Source organism: Bos javanicus, chromosome 1, assembly GCF_032452875.1.
Source record: "Bos javanicus breed banteng chromosome 1, ARS-OSU_banteng_1.0, whole genome shotgun sequence".
Lineage (NCBI taxonomy): Eukaryota > Metazoa > Chordata > Mammalia > Artiodactyla > Bovidae > Bos > Bos javanicus.
This window is the reverse complement of record NC_083868.1, coordinates 70568618-70593847: the sequence shown is the minus strand read 5'-3', so window position 1 is coordinate 70593847 and position 25230 is coordinate 70568618. Positions and strand designations below refer to the sequence as shown.

The 25230-nt window shown below is 34.1% G+C and overlaps 1 protein-coding gene across 1 annotated transcript in view; it reads left to right on the top strand.

Moving 5' to 3' along the window:
• The window catches only part of FYTTD1 (forty-two-three domain containing 1), a 31884-nt gene extending 8791 nt beyond the window's left edge, over positions 1 to 23093 (top strand). Inside the window, exons 3-9 of the mRNA XM_061411293.1 lie at positions 3479 to 3627; positions 9541 to 9653; positions 12684 to 12780; positions 13180 to 13241; positions 14612 to 14686; positions 18718 to 18844; positions 20701 to 23093. Coding sequence (XP_061267277.1) covers positions 3479 to 3627; positions 9541 to 9653; positions 12684 to 12780; positions 13180 to 13241; positions 14612 to 14686; positions 18718 to 18844; positions 20701 to 20799 — 722 coding nt within the window. The 3' untranslated portion in view covers positions 20800 to 23093. The remainder of the gene's footprint in view (positions 1 to 3478; positions 3628 to 9540; positions 9654 to 12683; positions 12781 to 13179; positions 13242 to 14611; positions 14687 to 18717; positions 18845 to 20700) is intronic.
• The last annotated feature ends 2137 nt before the right edge of the window (positions 23094 to 25230 follow it).

Below are 25230 nucleotides of genomic sequence, written 5' to 3'. Positions count from 1 at the left end.
TGCCTTTTCTGTCATAGCTGTTTTTTTTCTCTTTGGAAATGTACCAGATTATATTCTGCCTTTTATTATTCTTTAATCGTTTGGAAAAGTGTTCAATTTTTCGAGCCACAGAAACTTGCACTTAGGTCATGGCTCTGCCATTTTCTAACTATGACCTCTGGGTAGTCACTATTCTTTGCCTCATTTTACTTGCAAAATTGAGATGTTAGCATCAGCTTCATCAAGTTCTCATTTAAAGTACTCAGAACAGTGCCTAGCACAGTAGTAGATCCTTCATTATTTAATACAAATAAAAATAGCAAGTTGTTACAGATTTAATTTGAACTAGAGGCTTTCCCATCATGCTTGATTTTCATTTGGTTGCAATTCTAGAAGGAAATCACACAAAGAGTAGCAACAATTTGATCCTAATATTTTAAAAAGTTATATCTCTATTGTTTTTTTGATGATTATAAAACTAATAAGATCATTACTTTTAGTCCTAAGGCAGAGCACCCAAAAAAGGAACAAATCTACATGAATTCCCTACCATACAGAGTTGCCATGCAGATAGAATTCACTGGGAAGTGATCTGTAGGGATGCTGCTGCTGCTGCTAAGTCGCTTCAGTCGTGTCCGACTCTGTACGACCCCATAGACGGCAGCCCACCAGGCTCTCACGTCCCTGGGATTCTCCAGGCAAGAATACTGGAGTGGCTTGCCATTTCCTTCTCCAGTGCATGAAAGTGAAAAGTGAAAATGAAGTCACTCAGTTGTGTCCAACTCTTAGCGACCCCATGGACTGCAGCCTACCAGGCTCCTCAGTCCATGGGAGTTTCCAGGCAAGAGTACTGGAGTAGGGTGCCATTGCCTTCTCCCACTGTAGGGATGAGGGGGCTTTAATTTACTGGAGGATGAGCAGGGTCAGAATTAGAGTGATACCTAGGACTAGATCTAGATAGATACCTTGGGCCTAAAATTTAAGGTGTCATTCATTCTCAAATTTTGTGCCTTAGGCGCCTCTCTTACCTCACCAGAGTCTTAGCTTGAGGGGAGGGGATAATGATTGCCATTGACTGTCCTATGCCACAGAAACAAACCTTGAGTTGCACACTAGAACTTGAAAGAAAAGCTTCTAGAGTCCCTGCAGCTCCCTCTGCTGACAAAGCCTAATATTAAGCCAACTGGTAAGAGACATGTTCCAGTAACAGAAGTGGGGCAGTAAAGGCAATGAATTCATAAATGGTTCAACCATCATAACAGGTTTTTTCTAACTGCCTTGTTGAATTCTGGTCTCAAAATTGGTACACCACAAAAAAGCATTATGGAATTATATATTTGAGAATGACATATACATGATTATGACTTAAGAGATTCATCACACACATTAGTCCTGAGAAATCCTACAGTAAACTATTTTATTTAGTTTGACTGTGAAGCAAGTTGTTAGACCTGTTACCACATTGAAGGTGTATAGTATTACACAGGATTCCATTCTAAAGACATTCCCCCACAAATTAAAATTAAGAATAGCCAGTATCACAATTGTTACTTAGCATAGTCCTCTGGAATTTCTGGCCATTGCATTAAGAAGTAAAAGAATTCGAGGTGTAATTATTGGAAGGAAGAAGATAGTATTATTTGTGAGTAATATGATTGTCACTCAGAAATCCCAAGAAAATAATTTGAAAAACTATTAGAACTAATAAGTGAATTCAGTGAGATAGCTGATTAGAAGCTATTGAAAGCTCAATAGCTTTCTATAGTCCCAGGAATGACAATATGAAAATTATTAATAGGGATCTTTTTTGAGATTAATAACATATGAAATACCTTTAATAAATTTAATGAGAACTGTACAGGACCTATGGGGGAAAAGCCTTGAAACTTTACTGTGCCAATTTAGTGACCAAAGAAGACTTGAATGAGTGGAAAGACAGCACATTCCTGGATATTGTAAAGATATCAATCCTTGAAAAGTTAATTATAAATTTAAAGTAATTCTTAGAGCATCAAAGAAAATTAGAACTTGATCCTGAAAGACTGATTATGAACATGGCAGTTTGGGAATGAAAGATAAAAAAAAAAAAACACATGGAAAGTGTTCATTATTGCTAGTAAACTACCAAATGTGATGAGATTTTTTTTTTTAATTTCAAAGATAAAGTGATAAAGATTAAAAAGAATAATAGTCAAAGTAGTCAATGATGTGGAAAAATGGGCACCCTTATGTTCCTGGAAATATACATAAATACAGTCATTCTGGAGGAGATTTTTTACCAAAAGAATCAAAATCCTTAAGAATTTGCTTTACTCTTTGATACAGCATTTTGACCTTTGGAAATTTATATATTGAAGAAATGATCATGGCTGTGTATAAAAATGTGTTATCTATAGTGTTATTGTAATCTTTATGGTAGAGTAATGGTAGAAGTAACTGAAATGGTTTAGTGTGAATATTAAAGACATTAGAATTAAGGATGGCCAATATCACAGTTGTTACCTAGTGTAGTTCACAATATTCACAATACAGTGTTAACATAGACTACAAAGTAGTATTTTGAGTGTGAAATATGCTTGCTGGAAGATTGACTTGGCCTGCTTTCTCAGCCCACAGTACTACAAAATTGTAAATTACCTCATGTGATACAGTCTTTTGTGTTGCTTAAAAACAGTTGATTCTAAAAGTGTTAACTTGAAATATATGTGTATAAGTAAAATACTAGAAAAATGTAAAATGTTAGTAGTTGTTATCTCTAAGTGGTGACCTAATAATGGTGGTGACTTTTATATTCTTATTTATACTTTATATATTTTTAAGATTTATGCAGTTGAACATGTTTACTTTTCCAGAATTAGAAAATGAATGTTTAAATAGATAAGACATATAATGGAAGAGTGAAGTAAGTAATGTCATGTGCCGCAGAGATTAAAATATTCATTGGAGTTTACTGCAGACTTTAGCAAAACCAGTTGGAATACAGTAAGACTGAAAACAAAGAACCCAGATTGCAGCATAGTAAGTAAATAGGAGATAATGATTCCACTCTAAATCAGTTGCCACCAAACAAATAAAGTGTGAGGCACCTGTTAATAATGTATTTTATCTAACCCAATACATCTGAGATATCTTTATAATGTATGATTAATATGAAATTATTAATGAAATATTATATTTTCTTTTGTTACATCTCAATTCAGATTAGTCATATTTCAAGTACTCAATAAGCATATGTGATTAGCAGCTGCACAGGGAAAGTTGAGACTGTTCTCTTTGTTGAGAGTAATTCTGAAGAGAAGATAGCTAGGAGGAAATGTGAGAATCCTCTAGTCCTTTGCAGTCCATTACCAGTAGCAGAACCCTTTTCAGTGCAGCTTATACAATATAGTAAAAGAAGTATTATATAATAATAAGTGAAAAACTCTCATGTCCTCCACCCTGCTTAAGAAAGACAGTATCCTATTGATTCTGAGATTGTTTTTTCCTCTTCTCCTTACAGGTTTTGGTAAGAATAGTCTGAGCCGTAGAGGAAGAGTGATGCCTGGGAAGAGACGTCCTTATGGAGTTATCACTGGCCTTGCAGCTAGGAAAGCAACTGGAATTCGAAAAGGAATTAGTCCTATGAATCGACCACCTCTAAGTGACAAGGTAGGATGATAGTTAATCCTGAATCAGAAACTCTGGGACAAATGAATCTGTATTCAAAACAGAAATAAGACTCACAGACATAGAAAATAAACTTTCAGTTACCAAAGGGAATGAGGGGAGGAGGGATGAATTAGGAGTATGGGATTAACAGATACAAGCTACTATACATAAAATGGATAAGCAACAAGGATTTACTGTATATCACAGGAAACTATATTCAGTATCTTATAATAACCTATAATAAAAAATAATCTGAAAAAGATATATATTTACAACTGAATTACTTTGCTGTACACCTGAAACTAATGCAATATGTAAATCAACTATATTTCAACTAAGGAAAAAAAATAAAATTTTATTTGTACTAGTATTTTTGTGAATGAGCTTGAGAGAACATTTTATTTGAATATTTTGGTTTTTTAATGTAGTACTTTAGGGCTTATATAAAAAATTTAATAATTAAATAAAAATGATTGTCATTCATGAAGAATACCTAAACTTCCACATTATCAAATATAAACTTTTTTTTTAATAGGTTCTTAATTTTGCTTGTACATGTGCCCCCGTGTGTGTGTATACAGTTTTTAACAGATGTGTGTCTGCAGTTTTTAATAGGTTATTGATGTATAATTTTATACTATAAAATTCATTTAAGTGTACAGTTCAGTGAATTTTAGAAAATTTAGAGTTGAACAATCATCACAGTAATTAATTTTAGAAAAACATTTCTATCACTCTAAAGAGAAATCTCATGTCCATTCACAGTCATACCCCATCATATGCCCCCAAGCAACCACTAATCTACTTGCTGTAAATATATTATAAATTTGTCTTTCCCACGCATTTCATATACAGGCATACCTTGTTTTATTACACTTCACTTTATTATGCTTCACAGATACTGCGTTTTTTACAAATTGAAGATTTGTGGCAACCCTGCATTGAGCATGTCTGTTGGTGCCTTATTTTCAACAGCCTTTGCTCAGTTTCTGTCTCTGTGTTACATTTTGGTAATCCTCACAATATTTTAAACTCTTTCATCATTGTATTTGTTATGGTGATCCATAATCTTTGATGGTACTATTGAAAAAAGATCAAAACTCACAGAAGACTGAGATGATGGTTAGCATTTTTTTAGCAATAAAGTATTTTTAAAGTAAGGTATGTACATTCTTTTTTTAGGCATAATACTGTGGCACACTTAAAGACTACATTGTAGTGTAAATATAATTTTTTATATGTACTGGGAAACCAAAAATTCTTGTGACTGAGTTTTTTGTGGTATTTATTTTACTGCAGTGGTCTGGAACCAAATCCCCAGTAACTCCAAGGTATCCCTGTAAATGGAATCATACAGTAGTATATGGGCTGGCAGTTAGCTGTATACTTTTGAGGTTTATCATGTTGTAGCAAGTCTCAGTACTTCATCTCTTTTTATTGTTGAATAATATTCCATTATATGGATATACTATATTTTGTGTATCCATTCACCAGTTGATGGACAACATTTTCATTGTTTTCACTTTTTTGGGTATTGTAAATACTGTTGCTTACATCCCTGTAAGTCTGTAGGGACACAGGTTTTCATTTCTCTTGGGTGGATAACTGTTTCCTCTAGTTTATATTTTTAATTAGAGTTATATTTATTTACCCACTGTAAATTAACTACTTTTCAAATCTTAATTGACTTTTTATTTACATCTCAATGGAGTAAATTTCGAATTGGCTAAATAAAGCACTACTTAAAATAGTTTCACACATGGTTTTTCTTTAATTTCTTATGTTTAGTAAGTCTGAACCACCAAGGAATGTAATGTTCTACTCTTCTATTTTTTAACCTGTTTGGTTTCTCTGATTATGAAAGTAAGACATTTTAATTGAAAAATTCAGGACATGAATCATTTCTTAAAATATCTTTAAGAATGTATTCTGGTTAACCACAACTCTCTTTACACCTTAACTTTTCAGTTCTGCTATCACCAACAGCTGTCTCTAAAACTTCATCACAGAACTTGCTCCAGTAAAAATTTTAGATTGCAACATATGGTATAGTCTTTTGAGTTGTTTAAAAATAGTGAAAATTGAAAGTGTTAAATTATAGAATACTTACAAGCTCTATAAATTGTAGAATAATGTACTGAATGTTTTTATTCAAAGACTGAATGATTTTAGAAAAGGTATGGTTTGAAATTTTCTGGTACTTAAGAACCTTTCTCTCAACCTGAATGTAGATTAATATCTGAACAGGAATGACTGTGGTACTTGTGAAGCAGATCATTTTCTAGCAATTTACGAAATTTCTTTTTACATATAAATAACTTATACCATCCTTTTATATTCATTAAATGAATTACCCAAATACTTTAATATACTTAGAAATTTTATACCTTAAAAAAAATTCCTGACCGTAATTAGACATTTTGTTACTTTATCTCTTCCTTTCCACAGTTTATATGCAATAGTAAGATTTTATTTCAATAAAAATGTACATTTTCTTACAGATGAAGTGAAATACTAAGTGGGATGTGCTATGACTAGCAAATGACTGTGCTAGGAGGGGAATGAACATCTCTAAGAATGAATTTTTTTCTTTTATTTAGAGAAAGCTTAAAGTATCTGCCAAGTGAAAGTTCTTAAGGAATTTTTTGACTGGAATATATTACCTTGTCAGTGTCAGTTCTATAACATTTTCCTTTTAGATTCACAATTTCCTAAAACTGAGGGTATGTTATGTTTTGTAGAACTTTTAACTGGACTGTAATAGCACTAAACTATTTAGTACTTCTGTAAACTTAAAAAAATAACTGCATAAATAGCAGTTATATTCTGCTAATGGGTAGTTTTGATCATTTGTCTGATTTTGATAGTTTATTAATACCTTATCTTCATACTGTGGAATTCAACAGTAAAATAGGAATAAATGTTAATGTGCAAGACAGTGTGGATACATCTCAAAACATCGTGCTGAGCAGAAGAATTCAAACACAAAATACTATGTACTATGATCCTGTTTCTTTGAAATTGTATAAAAGGCTGAACTAACTATAGTGACAGATCAGGCATTGCCTGGGGTTAGAGTCATGTGAGGGAAGGAAATTGCAGGGGGCATAAGGAAACATTTAAGGTTAAAGGTACTGTTTTATATTTTGGTTATGATGTGTTACATGACTACATGTAGTTACCCAAATTCATCAAACTGTACACTTAAAATTTTATTACTTTTAATAAGTAATAAAATACTACTTTAATAGAAAAACATTCAAATAGACTACCTTAATTTCTTTCCCTCAAGGAATAATTTTTGATATCAAAATTCTGTAGGGAAAACTTACTGCTAGATATTCTTTGTAAACACTTTTGTACACATATACAAACCTTAGATTCATGAACACAAATTTCCCAATACATTATTGGACTATTGACAGTTCTTGACCATGTATCATCATTTAATTCATGTTGACTGAATACTCAGTATGTCCTAGATGCAAGGGATTCTGTATTAAAATCCCTGTCCTCATGGAGAACTCAAATAAATATTAAATAATTTATCACACAGGTAACTAAATGATTATCATATGGCAGGTATTTTGAAGGAAAATGACATGTGACAGTAACATTATAGAAGGAACTTTTACATTTACCTATAAAATGGTCTTTGGTATTTTTATTAAAGACAAAATATTAAGCTCAGAATGGGCTATCATTAGTCTGATTTCATAGCATTTCTTCTGTATGGTTGATATTCTTTATTCCTGCTTTTACATTCTTCTCTAAATGTTCATGAAAATGAAGACTATTGTAATTTTTGTGTATTTTAATCTGTATCTTTGGGATACTTCTCATATTTTTAAAATACAAGGGAATCTACATTAAGTAAAATATACAGTTCATATTGTCAAAGACTTTTGAAAAGCCTTCATGGAAAATATGGAAACCTGAATTAGGCTTTAATGATGGACTGAATTTATGTGGAGAGAGAAAAAGTGGACATTTCATGTGCTAATATTCTATGACATTGAATTTTTTAAATTTCTATATTTCTACTCAGGTTTCTTTGCTATCACAACCTCCCTTTTTTTCTTCTCACACATTTGTTTTGGAAATTAGCTCTCTCTTTTTTTTAAAACTATTTGTATTGATATATAGTTAATTTATAATGTATTAATTTCAGGTGTAGCAAGTGATTCAGATATATGTTTTCAGATTATTTTTCATTATAGGTTATTACAAGATATTGACTATAATTCCCTGTGCCATACAGTAAATCCATGTTTCTTATCTTTTTTATATATCATAGTGTGTATATATTAATCCCAAACTCTTCATTTATCTCTCTTCCCCTTACTTGCTATCCATTTGATAACCATAAGTTTGTTTTCTATGTCTGTGAGCCCATTTCTGTTCTGTAAATAAGTTCATATATATCATTTTTTTATATTCCACATATAAATGATACCATATATTTGTCTTTCTCTGATTTATATCACATAATATGTTTTAAATCTTTCAAGGATTCTAAATTGTTGATTTTATTTAGCATGGAATGCAGTATTTGTATTTGGCCTATGTCCACCTTTAAACCTACATTCCACACCATTACCTTCACCCCCTCCTCTCCGCCATAAACATACCTCAACATTCCAAGAATCTAAAGTCATAGTTTCCTCTTTCATCTCTCTTTCTCTTTGTGCATATGCAAATCTCTCTGTTATAATGTTATTACCGTATTTCCCATATCCTATTACATAACTTACCACAGTATATTATAATTACCCATTAATATGCATCTGTCTGTTAGACTGGATTACTTGAAGATGAGGACTATACTTAGATATCTTTGTATATCTGACTAATATACCTGTCCCATTATAGATACCTGATAGATATTTGTTGAATGCCCTCAAGAGACAGAGCTGCTCTAAACATTTTGTAACGTGTCAAATTCTTTATATAATGGAATTCTCAACTTGAGTTTAAGCTGTGCCCACTGCAGGATTTCAGTCTTTAGTTGTTAAGATAGATTTCAGAGAAGCCTATTGGCAAGGGGTCTAAGAGCCTCTTGTGAAATAGCTCAAGTTATGCCACTGCTGAGTCTGAGACATGTCTGGAAATTAACCAGTCTTTTTAAACTTGGTGGATGCCCTGACAGGTGACTCTTTGCAGGGGTCCTGGGAGGGAGCTAATTAAAAGGAAGACTGACTCTAAATGCTGGAGGGAAAGAGTGATTGTGAGCACACTGTAATACACTTTGTTCCCACAAAAGTCTTTAGACATCTCATAGAAACAAATAGACACCAAACAAAGCTTAACACAAATTCACTAAAAACACTAGAATCATAGAAGCACAAGCCACACTGCTTAGGACCCTCTAAGAGAGCAAGAGACAAAGGAGAGATAACATATCTCTTCTACTTCTCCTCTGACTTAAAGATCAACTTCAGTCCAGTCAAAGTCAAGGAAACCATCAGAGATTGCTTGGCTAGCACGATGGCGCTGCACCTGCATCAGGAATTTGGCTCTCTTACACCTTCACTTGACATCAAAATCATATTTATATGAAAGATTCCCAGATTTTCATTTCAGGCTCTCTCGATTCTTCTCTTGAGCTCCAAAGCCATGTTTCCTCATCACCTGTGTATCCCTCAGAGAATCTCAAACTGAACATAACCAAAATAGAAAAAATTCCTTCTTCTGTTTGAATTCTTCTTTAGTTGCAAGTATTTTAAGTATAATGTGGTTATCTTTTTGGTCACTTAGACTGGAAATATTCAAGTTGTTTTAGCTTCTCTGTCTCTCTAATCTGTACATCTTAAGTAGTGGTCAGTCCCTGTCCATTCTGCTTCAGAAATGTTTATATGGTAGGTTATAGAGCATGAAGCAATCTAATTAACATAGTCTCTTGCTTTCTAAAAGAATATAGAACGATATTTTCCAGCATTAAAAAGGAAGGCAAACCTTCTGAGACAAAACGAAGTGCAGAGAAAACCAGTTGCAGCTCTCAAGAGACCTAACCAGTTAAATAGAAAGTAAGTACTCAAATATAAGACAGTATTATGTTATCCTTCATAAATAAAGATGGACTTCTTATACTGAGAGTTCAAATCAATGAATTTGCAGTGATGTTGTAGTTGTCTGGTCATTTTTGAGACAGGTCATTTGGGATGTCTGTTTGAACACTCAGTATGGAAGCATTTAGTTACAGCTTCCTTATTTTTTAGAACCAGTGTTGTTGATGAATTTAATTATAGACTTCTTAAGAAAAACATCACTCTGTTTCTTTGTTTCTCTTGACATATAGAAAAAGACTGAAAAAGGTGATTGTTTTGGTAAAAACACCTCAGCCAGAATTATTCAAAATTCTGAAAGCTGAATTTGTTACATACTCTCAGTGGCTCTTAACAGAATAGTGTATGTTATTTGTGGGAAAAGCAAACCTGAAAGGATTTTTCATGAATACTTCTTAAGCTTAAATTATTTATTTGTCTATGTCCAGTCTTAGTTGTAGCATGCGGGATCATTCATTGATTGTAGTGCGTGGGCTTCTCTCTAGTTGTGGCATGTGGGTTCAATAATTGTGGTGCACAGGCTTAGTTACCCAGGAGTATGTGGATCTTAGTTTCCTGATCAGGGATTGAACCTGTGTGCCCTGCATTGAAAGGTGGATTCTCAACTGCTGGACCACCAGGGAAGTCCCTAGCTGAAATTATTTTGGTATTAAATTAAAAAGGGTATGTCCTGTGATTCCACTCTTGCAAGGTCCCCAGAGCAATCAGATTCACAGAGACAGGCAGCGGAGGGGTGGGGGCTGGGGGCTGGGCGGAGGTGGGCAGTGAGTTGGAAGGGGAACAGGTTTAGTCTGTGAAGGTGAATGTTTCTGGAAATGGTGGTGGTGGTGGTACGACGTGAATGCACTGAATGCCACTGAACTGGCCGAAGCGGTAAACTTCACATGTATTTTACCAATTAAGGATATTTAAAATGTTAAAAAGACCATTGTTTAAAATGTGACCTACTATTATAGTACTTCTGCTTTATTGACTATGCCAAAGCCTTTGACTGTGTGGATCACAACAAACTGTGGAGAATTCTTAAATAGATGGGAATACGACACCACGTGACCTGCCTCCTGAGAAATCTATATATGCAGGTCAAGAAGCAACAATTAGAACTGGACATGGAATGGCAAACTGGTTCCAAATCAGGAAAGGAGTATGTCAAGGCTGTGTATTGTCACCCTGTTTAACTTATATGCTGAGTACATAATGCAAAATGCCAGGCTGGATGAAGCACAAGCTGGAATCAGGATTGCTGGGAGAAATATCAATAACCTCAGATATGCAGATGACACCACCCTTATGGCAGAAAGCGAAGAAGAACTAAAGAGCCTCTTGATGAAAGTGCAAGGAGAGTGAAAAAGTTGGCTTAAAACTCAACATTCAGAAAACTAAGATCATGGCATCTGGTCCCATCACTTCATGGCAATAGACAAGGGAACAATGGAAACAGTGACAGACTTTATTTTGGGGGGCTCCAAAATCACTGGAAATTGTGACTGCAGCTGTGAAATTAAAAGACACTTGCTCCTTGGAAGAAAAGTTATGACCAACCTAGACAGCATATTCAAAAGCAGAGACATTACTTTGCCAACAAAGTTCCATCTAGTCAAAGCTGTGGTTTTACCAGTAGTCATGTATGGATGTGAGAGTTGGACTATAAAGAAAGCTGAGTGCAAAAGAATTGATGCTTTTGAAGTGTGGTGTTGGAGAAGACTCTTGAGAGTCCCTTGGACTGCAAGGAGATCCAACCAGTCCATCCTAAAGGAAATCAGTCCTAAATATTCATTGGAAGGACTGATGCTGAGGCTGAAACTCCAATACTTTGGCCACCTGATGGGAAGAATTGATTCATTTGAAAAGACCCTGATGTTGGGAAAGATTGAAGGCAGGAGGAGAAGGGATCGACAGAGGATGAGATGGTTGGATGGCATCACCAACTTGATGGACATGATTTTGAGTAAACTCCGGGATGGACAGGGTGATGGTGATGGACAGGGAAGCCTGGTGTTCTGCAGTCCATGGGGTCGCAAAGAGTTAGACATGACTGAGCGATTGAACTGAACTGAACTGATTATGGTACTCTGTTCTCTGTAAGGATAAAGTAGAAGTTGACAAGCTGTGAAGTTTTATTATTTCAGTTTCAAATACCATTTGTTCATCTCTTATAAAAGACAATTCAAAGCAAAAAAAAAACAAAAAAACCCTGAAATGAAGTTTTTGTATATGTGGAATGGCTATAATTGTAACTTTACTCAACTATCATCTCTTTGTTTTGAGAATCAATTGGGAGTACTTTTTTTTTGGAAAAGAGGAACTTCTCAAAAATTTGTCAATTACCTGAGCCATTAATGAGTCCTTGTTAATTGAGATGGCCAGGGAAATTATGCATTTGAGCCTCTATAAGGTTGGAGGTAAGATGAGGTGACATGTTAAACATTTATTTATAGAAATAAGCAGATAAGTATGAAAAGTTGTCTTTTACCAACTTGCTATAGAAATTAGAAATTGGTGAAAGTAAAGTCAAACATAATTAAGGTTACAGTATTCTATGCAGGAGAGAGCAAACAGTGGAACAGTATGAGTTTTTGTGTGATTTATATTAATATAATATGTATTATGAGTGAAGGAGAGCAATACATATGAGTGAAGGAGAGAGATTTGGAGAATATGTTATATTTCAATATTTTCTCTTTATTGTTGGTTTTTAGCAGTTTGACAGTGATGTATCTAGGTATGATTTTCTTTGTACTAATTCTTTTAGACAGTTGAATATTTGTAAGATAAATTAGCTCCAGAATTAACCAGATTGTTATATGATATCTGTAAATCAGATCTCAATAGCTTCATGTAAACAAGAACATAATTGAATCTTTGTGTTTAGTATACCTCAGTATTTTCGCCTATGCATTTAACTATTTTTGCTTATTTTTTCAAGATGTTTCAGAGTTGTTAAGTGGCCCAGACTTTTCATGGTACATGTGTTTTTTTTTGTTGTTGCAGAAATAACATTCCAAATAATTTTACCAGGAGTGGAAATAAATTAAGTCATCAGAAAGACACTCGTCAGGCAACTTTTCTTTTCAGAAGAGGCCTGAAGGTATAAAAAACCCTTGACAGTGTTTTCTTTTTACACAAAGGATCCTGACCATCCACCTTTAGTAATCATCAATTATAGACATGACCCATGATCAAGGTAGGGTTTGGGTTTAGGATATGGAGAACATGACATTAGATTAATTTTTTTCCCTCTTTTCTCTTTTGTTGTCATCAATGCAGTGTCCTATAAGAATTCAACATGTTATTTAGGAATAAATTTGTTTTTACTACTTATTCTGATACAGGAACCTCAAGAAAGAGGTGTTGTCAGAATAGGCACATGCTCCTCTCTTGCATTCAAACCCACCACACAGGGTTCTAAAGTTACAGAGCAGGATAGCTCTTTGGATTCAAATCCTCTGCTTTCTATGGCATCTACTGCTTTTTTTTTCCCCTTCAGGTTCAGGCCCAGTTGAACTCAGAACAACTGCTAGACGATGTAGTAGCAAAGAGAACTCGTCAGTAAGTTTCAATTTGTTTTTCAAGATGTCATTTCAAAACTCCCAGAATAGTAGTGACCTAAATTACTTTGTGCTGCAGTTTAAAAGAAATTAAATGAGACCCAGAGTGAATTAACCATTGAGACTGAAATAAGTAAATCCTGTTTTGTTTTTGTTGATTTCCCCCCCAAAACATTTGGTTTTTCACATGTCAGTGTTACACGTTTTAGCAGCAAATGCATTACTCTGTATTTTTTTTCCTGTTTATTCCATTTTAATGAAATAGCTCTTTATTTTTTTGTAATCACTTTATACAAATGAACCAGTTCAGGGAATAAGTAGAAGAAAATCCAGTAGAGCTTTTAGAATATTTATAAATTTTTAAAAACAATACAGTGTTTTCTTCTTATATTGCTTTTTTCCTCCTTACCCCATGAAGGTATTTTAAGAATATATTTTTGTCTCTTAGAATTGTACTGCAAGTGTGAGTTGTAACATTCCATCAGTATGACCAGAGTTTAAAACTAAATCATTTAAAATTATGGCTGCTACTTAGAAAACAAAGCATATATCACATGATCGCAGTTCAGATATGATACCTTCTAGAATGGGCATGATTTTGAGCAGTTGGAGTATAAGAATGGCAACTATTTGAACTTCATGCTGATAGTATTCTTTTGCACTGGAGTTTGAGGATCAATGTATAGAACAAAGCACAAGATACTTAATTTGGTAACAATGTAATATAAATGTCAGACTTTGACCTATATAAATATAAAAGTAAAGCTGATAAAAAGTGGGTGAAGAGGTAGAGGGAAGGAATTAGAAATACTATTGTCCTTTCTTTTAAAGGAGGTAGGGGAAAATGTCAAGAGATACTACTGGAAAAAGAAATTCAAGTGTATTTATAAAATTAATGAAAATAAAATAGTGATACAGCCATCAAAATGTTTCAAACTAGGAAGAGAAACTAGAGGATAGTGTGATGAGCTGAATCTTTATGATAGCAAGATATTATTACCTAAGTATCTTGTTTAGTGAACTGGAGGTAACTAACAAGCAGAAAATCAGGAAGTTAAAAGTGCTGCCTCTGGGGAGCAGGAAGGGAGAACAGTGGAGTAAAGGATTGTTGCTTTTTATTAGAAGCTTTTCTGAATTATTTGATTTTTTTATGTGCATATATCTGTTACATGGAAAAATATTTATAAATTCATGTGTCCAGTTCTTATAACCAGTATGCTGATCAATTATATCATGTCGGGGCTCAGATATCTAGAATTTCTGAAAACTTAGAAAAAGTAATGGCTACTTTAAAATGTATGTTTTATATAGAACACACAGTAGGATTTGTAAACTTTCGTTTTAATGAAATTTTTGGTTTTTTGAAACTAGATGGCGAACTTCCACCACAAATGGAGGAATTTTGACTGTATCCATTGATAATCCAGGAGCAGTGCAGTGCCCAGTGTAAGTCTTTTTTTTCTTTTTGGAAAAAATTATAACCTCTCATTATGTAAGATAATAGAAAAATATTTGACTCTGCTCAGGAGTATGATGTCCAGGCTAGGATAAACTGAGACAAGGAAACAATACAAAGTGTAAGTTAAAAGTAGAGAATTCCTTGGTGGTTCATTGGTTAGGCGGAGAAGGCAATGGCCCCCACTCCAGTACTCTAGCCTGGAAAATCCTATGGACGGAGGAGCCTGGTGGGATGCAGTCCATGGGGTGGCGAAGAGTCAGACACTACTGAGCGACTTCATTTTCACTTTCACTTTCAGTGGTTAGGACTCAGTACTTTGAGTGCTATGGCCCAGATTCAATCCCTGATTGGACAGGGCACTAGGATTCCACAAGCCACACAGCATGCCAAAGCAAACAAGCAAACAAACAAAAAAGCCAAAACAACTAAAAAAGTTACATGTTTTGGACTTCATTACATACACATCCGCCTTTTTTTTAAAGACTTCATAGTATATTCTTTTATTTTTGTTGTTTAGTTGCTAATTCATGTCTGTGACCCTATGAACTATAGCCTCCAGGCTTCTCTGTCCATGGAATTTCCCAGGCAGGAATACTGGAGTGGGTTGCTATTTCCTTCTCCATGGATCTTCTTGACCCAGGGATCAAACCCAAGTCTCTGGCATCGGCAGGTGGATTCTTTACCACTGAGCCACCAGGGAAGCCCATTCTTTAATTTAAATGACCTTAATTAACTTCACCATTCCATTATATTTATTGCATTATAAACTTTCTAGGTTGAAGCTGGAAGTGATATTGCCTGGGGTGGGGGTTGAGCTGAACCCTGAGTTCACAGGCAAGATGTGAGACTTGTAGCACTGGGCTGGAGGTAAAGGATCCATTTCAAGAAAGTTCTAAAACCATATTATCAAATTCAACCTGATAATTGACCTAGCCGTGGAAAAGCCTCATTGGATCCTCACTAGACCACACGGTAACTCTCACTCTTAAATTTTTCCCATCAAAAAGTATCAGGAATGAAAATCTACGTTGTGTACTTAGAATTGAAAGAAAGTCCCGTATCAGCCAGTGGTCTAGCAGATTGGCTAATTTCTTGGAACTTCATGCAGACGTACTCAAGCTAACACAGCAGAGGAAAATGTCTGTGTCGATGTGTGTAACCCATTAGTAGGTTATGAAGTCAATTATGTGAGTTGTGATGAACATATTTTTAAAATAATAAATTTTTTTTTAATTCCTAGGTTTACAGAGTTTTTGTTTTGCCTATACATCCATTTTAATAATTGAGATGAAAACATCAGATGAGTCTCGAGGTTTTAGAGGTTGCTTTATTTTAGTAGAAGATTAAGACTTGGAAATGACCAATTATTCCAAATTGTTGAAAAGTTTGTAGTTCTACTTACAGAGGTATTCTGTGAGCAATTTATAAATTTTAGTCTCTAGATTAGTCTGTCAAGAACCAAGTTGTTTTTTTTTTTTTGATTCAGCAAGGTTGCAGGATACAAGATTAATATCTGTTTTTATATACTAATAATGAAATATCAGAAAGAGAAAGTAAAAAAGAAAACTGATTTAAAATTGTATTTACAAAATGCCTATGAATAAACTTAACCAAGGAGGTGAAGGACCTGTATGTTGAAAACTGCAAGATATTGATGAAGGAAATTTTAGATGATTCAAAGAAATGGAAAGATAATCCCATGCTCTTGGATTGGGAGAATTAATATCATTAAAATGACCATATAACTGAGTAATCTATAGAGTTAACGCAATCCCTATCAAAATACCCAGGGCATTTTTCACAGAACTAGAGCAGATAAAATTTACATGGAACCCCAGGTGACCCCCAAATTACCAAAGCAATTCTGAAAAAAAAAAAAAAAAACGAAGGTGGGAGGTCACACCCTGACATAAATCATAGCAGTATTTTCTTGAATCAGTCTCCAAAGGCAAAAGATATAACAAAAGTAAACAAATGGGACTTTTAATTAAACTTTAAAGCTTTTACACAGCCAAGGAAACCATCAACAAAATCAGAAGACAGCCTACAGAATGCAAGAAAGTATTTGCAAATGATGCAACCAACAATGGGTTAAAATCCAAAATATACAAACAGCTTATACAAGTCAGTATGAAAACAGTTCAGTCAAAAGGTGGGAAGAAGACCTAAACAGACATTTTTCCAAAGAAGACATACAGATGGCTAGCAGGCACATGAAAAGATACTTAGCACCACTAATTGTTAAAGAAATGCAAATCAGAACCCCAATGAGGTATCACTTCACCTGTCAGAATAGCTCTCATCAAAAAGTCTACAAATAATAAATGTAAGAGAGGATATGGAGAAAAGGGAACCCATGTACACTGTTGGTGAGAATGTAAATTGGTTCATCCACTGTGGAAAACAGTATAGAGGTTTCTTAAAAATAGAACTAACTACCAATTCCACTCCTGGGTATATATCTAGAAAAAAATGAAAACACTAAATCAAAAAGATATGTGCACCCCAGTGTTTTTCATAACAGCACTGTTTACAATAGTCAAGACATGGAAGCAACCTAAGTATACATCAAGAGATGAATGGATAAATAAGATGTGGCATATATATATGCATATATATGTATATATACAATGAAATGTTACTCAGCTATAAAAAGAATGAAATACTGTTATTTGCAGCAACATGGATGGACTGAGAGAATGTTATACTTAAATAAGTCAGAGAAAGACAAATACTATATATTACTTATATATGGAATCTAAAAAAATAATACAAATGAATGTATATAGAAAGCAGAAACAGACTTGTAGACATAGAAAACAAATTTGTGGTTACACAGAGGGGAGAGAAGGCAGAAGGAAAAAAATCAGGTGTATGGAATTAACAGATACAAATTACTATATATAAAATAGATAAGCAACAAGGATTTACTGTATAGCATAGGGAATTAGACCCATTATCATATAACAACCTATAATGAAATATCTGCAAAAATACTGAATCACTATGCTGTATACCTGAAACACACAATATTGTAAATTAACTATACTTCAAAAAATAGAGGAGGGGGACCTACTGGATGATGATGATAATGAAGATCGGGGGGATGACCAGCTGGAGTTGATCAAGGATGATGAAAAAGAGGCTGAGGAAGGAGAGGATGACAGAGACAGCGCCAATGGCGAGGATGACTCTTAAGCACATAGCGGGGTTTAGAAATCTTGTCCCATTATTTCTTTACCTAGGCGCTTGTCTAAGATCAAAATTTTCACCAGATCCTCTCCCCTAGTATCTTCAGCACATGCTCACGGTTCTCCCCATCCTTGTCCTTCCCATGTTCATTAATTCATATTGCCCTACGCCTAGTCCCATTTTCACTTCTTTGACCCTCCTAGTAGTTAGGTTAAGTCTTACCCTGTAATTTTTGCTTTTAATTTTGATACCTCTTTATGACTTAACAATAAAAAGGATGTATGGTTTTTATCAACTGTCTCCAAAATAATCTCTTGTTACACAGGGAGTACAGTTCTTTCCATTCATACAATAGTTGCTTCCCTGACAACAAAGGCAGTCCTCATTAGTTGAGTGGAACCTGAGAGCAGCTTTGAGTTAGAGGTATGTGTGTTAAACCCCACATAAGAGTGCTGTGTGGGGCTGTTCAACACAAATGTAACAATGTATTTTTGTGAATGAGAGTTGGCATGTTAAATGCATCCTCTAGAAAAATAACTAGTGTAATAGTCTTAAGATTTGTTTTCTAAAGTTGATACTGTGGGTTATTTTTGTGAACAGCCTGATGTTTGGGACCTTTTTTCTCAAAATAAACAAGACTTTATTAAACCAGGAATTTGGAGAAAAAAAAAAAAAAAAATGGGTTGGCGGGGTTATTGAGAATGTAAATAAAGTAGCCTTCATACAGTTGAACATGTATACAAGTCAAAATGTCTTAATGAACCAAGTGATTTATTTCTCTTCTTTTGATTGTTTAATTGACCTTATTTTAATTTTTTTCTAATAGAACTCAGAAACCACGATTAACTCGTACTGCTGTGCCCTCATTCTTGACAAAACGGGATCAATCTGATATAAAGAAAGTTCCTAAAGGTGTCCCCCTACAATTTGACATAAACAGTGTTGGAAAACAGGTAAATTTCCCCCCCTGTATTTCTCTGGCCATTGACTGAAAATATTTTAATTAACAAAACTAATGTTGTATAATAAATAGGATGTCCTAACTATCCTTAACCCTAGGAAACTACTGGTCTACCTGTTTTCTGTCTCTGGATTTGCTTATTTTGGACATTTCATGTGAATGGGATCATATAATGTGTGAACCTTTTTTCACTTACCATAATTTTTTCATGGTTTATCCATTGTGTATATCAATATTTTATTTCTTTTTATTCCTGAATAATATTCCACCATATGGATATACTTGTATTTTATTTGTCAGTTGATGGACATTTGGATTGTTTCCATTCTTTGGCTATTGTGAATAATGCTCCTCTGAACATTCATGTACATATGCTCACACAAAAACCTGTGCATTCATGTTTTTGTGTGCGTGTATTTTATTTCTCCTCGGTAAATACCTAAGAATGGAATTGCTAGATCATATTATAATTCTGGGTTTATCTTTTGGGGGAGTACGAAACTGTTTTCCAGAGAAGTAGCTGCGGTACCATTCCTTCCAACATGTAAGAGTTCTGAATTTTTCCATGGCCTTACCGGCATTTGTTATTATCTGTCATTTGATTTTAGACATTCTGATGCATGTCAGGTGGTATATCTCACCATGGTTTTGGCAGTTTTTGTATTATTAACCTTGTAATCTTGCTAAAATACACTTTCTGCTTTTAATAATTTTATAGATTACTTAGGATTTTCTTTGTAAGCAATCATGTCATTCTTTGAATTTCTTGCCAATCTTTAAATCTTTTCGTTTTCTTCATTATGATGGCTAGGACATTCAGTTCTATGTTGAGAGCATGTTTGCTTGCTTTGTCTCCAGACTTGAGAAGGCATTGTTTTTCACCATTAAGTTTGATGTTAGCAGTAGGCTGTTTTTATCAGATTGAGGAAGTTCCCTTCTATTTGTAATTTGCTGAGAATTTTTATCATGAATGAGTGTTACATTTTAAAATGTCAACTGTGGCATGAAGATAAAATTTTCTGTATAGACAGAAATTTGACCAAATTTATTTTGCTTATTTTGTCTGTTGTTACTTTCCTTTCAGCCTGGTATTTCCATCTCGTTAAGAATTTTCTAAGTTAGTTGTGATCCACACAAAGGCTTTAGTGTAGTCAATGAAGCAGAAGTAGATGTTTTTTCTGGAATTCCCTGTTTTTTTCCTATGATCCAGTGGATGTTGGTAGTTTGACCTCTGGTTCTTCTGCCTTTTCAAATCCAGCTTGAACATCTGGAGGTTCTCAATTCATATACTATTGAAGCCTGGCTTGAAGGATTTTGAGCATTCCTTTGCTAGCATGTGAGATGAGCTTAGTTGTGTGGTAGTTTGAACATTCTTTCATTGCCCTTTTAGGGATTCTGACTCTAGGTTTCAATTCTAGACCTCCAAGTGGACAACTGACTTCCTTAAACGTCACTAAATTCACCTATTTCATATGGGTGTTTCCCTCATATATATACACACACACACACACACATATTTATTTATTTATATATGAATGTTAAGTATTGTTACTGTGAATTACCATTATGATCACATTATTATTCCAAAGCAAATCTCCAGGGGATCTTTCCGACCCAGAAATCGAACCCGGGTCTCCTGCATTGCAGGCAGACACTTTACCGTCTGAGCCACCAGGAAAGGTGGCTCAGATATATATATTATAGTACACATATATATCATATATATGTATATATATATGAATGTTAGGTATTGTTACTGTGAATTACCATTATGATCACATTGTTGTTCCAAAGCAAATGTAGCTTACAGTCAAGTTGTTAATTTTTGTTTTGTTTTGTTTTCTCCAGACAGGGATGACTTTGAATGAGCGATTTGGGATCCTGAAGGAACAAAGAGCCACTCTCACTTTCAACAAAGGAGGAAGCCGCTTTGTAACCGTGGGATAGATCCCATGTCACAGGAACTTTTCAGTGATGACTCTTAAAAATTTAATTGCTTGAAGAGTTCATCACAGAAATTCAAGAAACTTTATTTCAAAATATTCACAAGGCTAAATAACTCTTATTTTTATTTTTGAAGTTTTTTTTAAACATGTATAAATAATGCCCTGAAAGAATAACAGGGAATATGCCTATGTGTTCTTAAAGATTTCATGGTTGGCCCAGACAGAACAATTCTCTATTTGACTTTTTTGATTCCTCATGCAGCAGAAAGAATGTGGAAAGATAGAAATTGATTATTTTATGATAGTGGTATTTAGGATCTCATCACCTTTGCCCATTTTTTACACCTTGCCATTGTAAATCTTGGTCTTCAAGATTTGAAATAGGTCCCTTTGTTGCTGTCACTTATACTTTAATAGTGTTGGTGTAATAAGTGCAGTTGACTTTTCTGCATTAGGGATATAAAAAATTATTAGAATTTCAGTTTGGGGGTTTAAGATTTATGGGGATATCTGGAACTTGGTTCATTTTTCAAATAACATTAAGTTAATCCTCCAGAGTTGTAAATCTTTAATGCTGAACTTTTTTTTAATGAGAAATGTGACTCCGGGCATTAGCTTCTGTTTAAAATGTTGGTGTTTAAAGGCTGTAAATGGGTGTTTACAAAGTTATCTGATAGAGCCTAATTGGAGGAAAGTCCAGAGTAAAAATCTGGTAATTTGTGTGGAGAGAAAGTAGCAGGTGGAAGATGGTAACTGAGATGAAGACGTTAAAAGCTAGGTCATAGGTATACTGTTTGAATTTAGTGTAGTTTTGAGTCTAGTGTGCACAAAGTGTTCTTCAGATGATATTTGGAATAATTATAATTAAAATGGATTGAGTTCTATAGATATTTTGATAGGAAAATTAGCCATAAAGTCCTGGACTTCTTATTTGAAAAAGTTAAATTTTAAGTTTACTAAGTTGAACAGTACATACAGCTCTTAAAAATATATATATATGTCACAAGGTAAAAGGTGCAAAATTATAATAGAGTTAACATTATTATGACCTTGTTCTGTACCTTTGCTTCTGATTTCTTGTGTAAAGTTCAGGCATTTGTGGTGAGAAAAGGATTTCCCCCCTCATACTCTGGAGGGTTAGGAGGAGTTAATTTGTTGTGCCAAGCTAGTGCTGAAAGTCCTCAGATGGTTGTAAATTTTAAGTTATGATATAATAGCAAAATGCAGCAAAATATTCAAACTACAGGTTACGAGTTTGGTCATTTTGAAGCTTAACTTTTTGATTTGCTGTAATGTTAAAACCTCTAAGTAGGTGTTAGTTTTCCCTTCAGTGTATAATTTGTGTTGATTTTCCCTGTTAAAACACAAAACATTGTATGGCTCCTGCCTGCGTTGCAGGGTATACTAGATTTCATTGTTGTTTCTCATGGTCCTTTGGTTACTTGGTTTATGCTAGCCACGGAAAGCTATCAATAACAGTTTCATGCTTATACCAAAGAATTAAATCTGATCCTTAATATCTGGTATTTTGCTTGTAAGTCTACTGATAAGGGATTATTGGAAGCCAGTCATACAATTTGAAAGTAAACTCCAGTCTCTCTGTAGGCCAAGGACTCACTGCAAAACATTTTTGCAAGTATGAATGCTTAGATTTGATTTCATGAACAATACATTTTAGACTGGTTTAGAATTATTGATAACTTATTTTAAAACAAAGGAAAAACAACTGAGCACGAGTTTGCTGTCTTTAGAGCAGTTTGTGAAAATACGGTATAAAGATGTTTTCATTTTCTTGTTCTTTTAAATATTATTGTACAGAGCTATTATTAATGCCTTCTTTTTAAATCTTAAAAATCCCTCCAAATATTAAGTGCATCAAACAAAATGTCTTTGGTATATTAAACTTTTGCTCTTCATGCATCTGTAATTTCATTTTCTTTTTAAATATAAAATCTTGCCTTTGTTACAGCCAAATTATAATTCTTGAGTGCTAACATGTTGTATAAAAACAAAGGAATATGCTCTTTTGGAGGAAATTTTTCCTTTCTTAGAATGTGGTTGTAGTCATCCTATTTCAGTTATTAAAAGTTTTTTTTTTTTTTAAACAAGATGCAACTTAAATTTCCCTTTGCATCAAGGTGTGTAAAAAACATTGATGCAGTGCATCACAAAATGAACGTTTGTATTTAATGAGGAGATGCTTTACACTGTACTTTTTGGTGTTTTTTGGAAAAGTTACCTTTAGATCTGAAGCTGTTCATTTTTAACAAATAAAATATTACAGGTCTCTCATGATTTATTCTTAGCTAAAAAGATTGAGTTGTGGTTTTTAGATTGTTTTGTGTTACAAAGAACTTTGTAGTGACTATAACATTTAGGATTTGAAAAGCTGCCAAACAATTAAATTGGTAAATCAATTTAGACTCATATTGACATCCCATTAACTATCTTTTGACTGCTTCAATTATAGCTCCAACAAGAACTAGTCAGGGGGAATTAGAATAGAAAATCAAATTTTCTTAGAATGCAATATATTAGACTGAATGAACCTTTAGAGATCATCCATTTTTTTTTTTTTTTTTTTTACATCTTGGTTCAGTGATACTCAGCTTTTCAACACCTGTGTGTGATCCAGTTACTTTTTAAGCTTAGATCTTTAATTCTCCATGAATGGAACACCCACAGAAAGTAGTGGAATGGTGTGTGGCTTGTCAGATATCTAAGAAATGGTAATACCATGCTCTAGCATTTGTAACATGGTAAGTAAATACACTCTGCCAGTGATAATTATGAGATTTCATCACTTTTCATTCCAGTTAGGTAGACCTATTAGAAAAGGCCAGTGTTCCTTGTCAAACATTATGTATTTTTTTCTAATAGGTATAAACTTCACCACAATTTTAATTATAAGCAAATCATAAAATACTGTAAGTATGAAGAAACTTTGAATTTATTGCCCAGTGGTTATTTTTTGTTATAATAGATAGATATATCATATTTTGCTGTCAATAGCTTTGTAATTCACAGTGTAACATAAACAGTGTTGGGGTACCTTTTGATTTCTGTTACTCTAAGGAAGTAAGAGTGAAAAGAAATAGCGGACAGAGAATGAATACACTGCAGAGAATGAATGCCATACATTCTAAATGCAGGCAACATTAGGGCAGAAAATGATTTCTTCATTTCTGTTCACTAAATCTTTGAAGTCTCATCAGAATTATATGATTATTTGTTTTTTGCCACTGTGAAAAAAAAAGGAAGCATGAGATTTAAGCTTTCCTTAAGTTAAAAGCAAGTTATTTTTGCATAGATCAGTTTGGAGTTAACCCCTGTTTAAAAATGACACCAATAAACTCCAAGCATTTACAACAAGAATTTTGGACTACTGTGAACCATTAAGAGGGATTTTCCATGTGGCTCATATGGTAAAGTGACTACCCGCAATGCGGGAGACCCGGGTTTGATCCCTGGGTCAAAAATATCCCCTAGAGAAGGAAATGGCAACCCACTCCAGTACTCTTGCCTGGAAAATTCCATGGACGAAGGAGCCTGGGCTACAGTCCATGGGGTTGCAGAGTTGGACACAGCTGAGCGATTTCACTTTCTAAGAGGGATTTAAAGATTTGTTTATAAATTGTTGACTTTGAATGTCTCTTTTTTTCCCTGCCCTTACAGTTTACTTTCTACCTAAAAATCTATCCAACTAAAAGCTTGATAAAACAAAGAAATGTGATACCATTCTGGAACTGAAATTCCTTTTTCTCAATATATTCTGATGAGGTTTATCAATGTTTAAAGAAAAATAAGAGGGACTTCGCTGGTGGCCCAGTGGTTAAAACTTCACCTTCCAATGCAGGGGGTGCAGTTCCGTCTCTGCTTGGGGAACTAAGAACTCACATGCCTTGCAGGCAAAAACCCAAAACATAAAATAGAAGCAATATTTTAACAAGTTCAATAAAGACTTTTAAAAGGTCCACATAAAAAAAAATTAAAAACAGATAAATAGGAAATTATTTCCCTAGCCTGTATGTTTAATTTCTATTTCCACTTTTCCTGAGAAGAAAATCACAGTCTAAATTTTCTTGTAAAATTTTTTAAAAAGTCAATTCTTTTTTTTTTTTTCCCCCACTAAAGCAGTCAGAAAGGGTAGAACCAAACATTTGTTGAACATATTCAACAAACCAGTTTCTGTGCTTTGTATTTTTAGAAAAGGGGATTGGCCAAGATTTTAATCCTACTGCTCTGAGTTTATAAAGTAGAATCTTAAAGGAGTAGCCATAATATATTTCTAATGAGTAAAACTAGGGAAAGAACTTTATTTCTGCGTGATATGAGATGCAGAGGTGGAGAGAGTTACTAAGGTTGGAGTGAAACTTTTGCCACTAGTGTTCAGTGAGTAACCTTTCAGACTATAAAATACACAGGGAGAAGC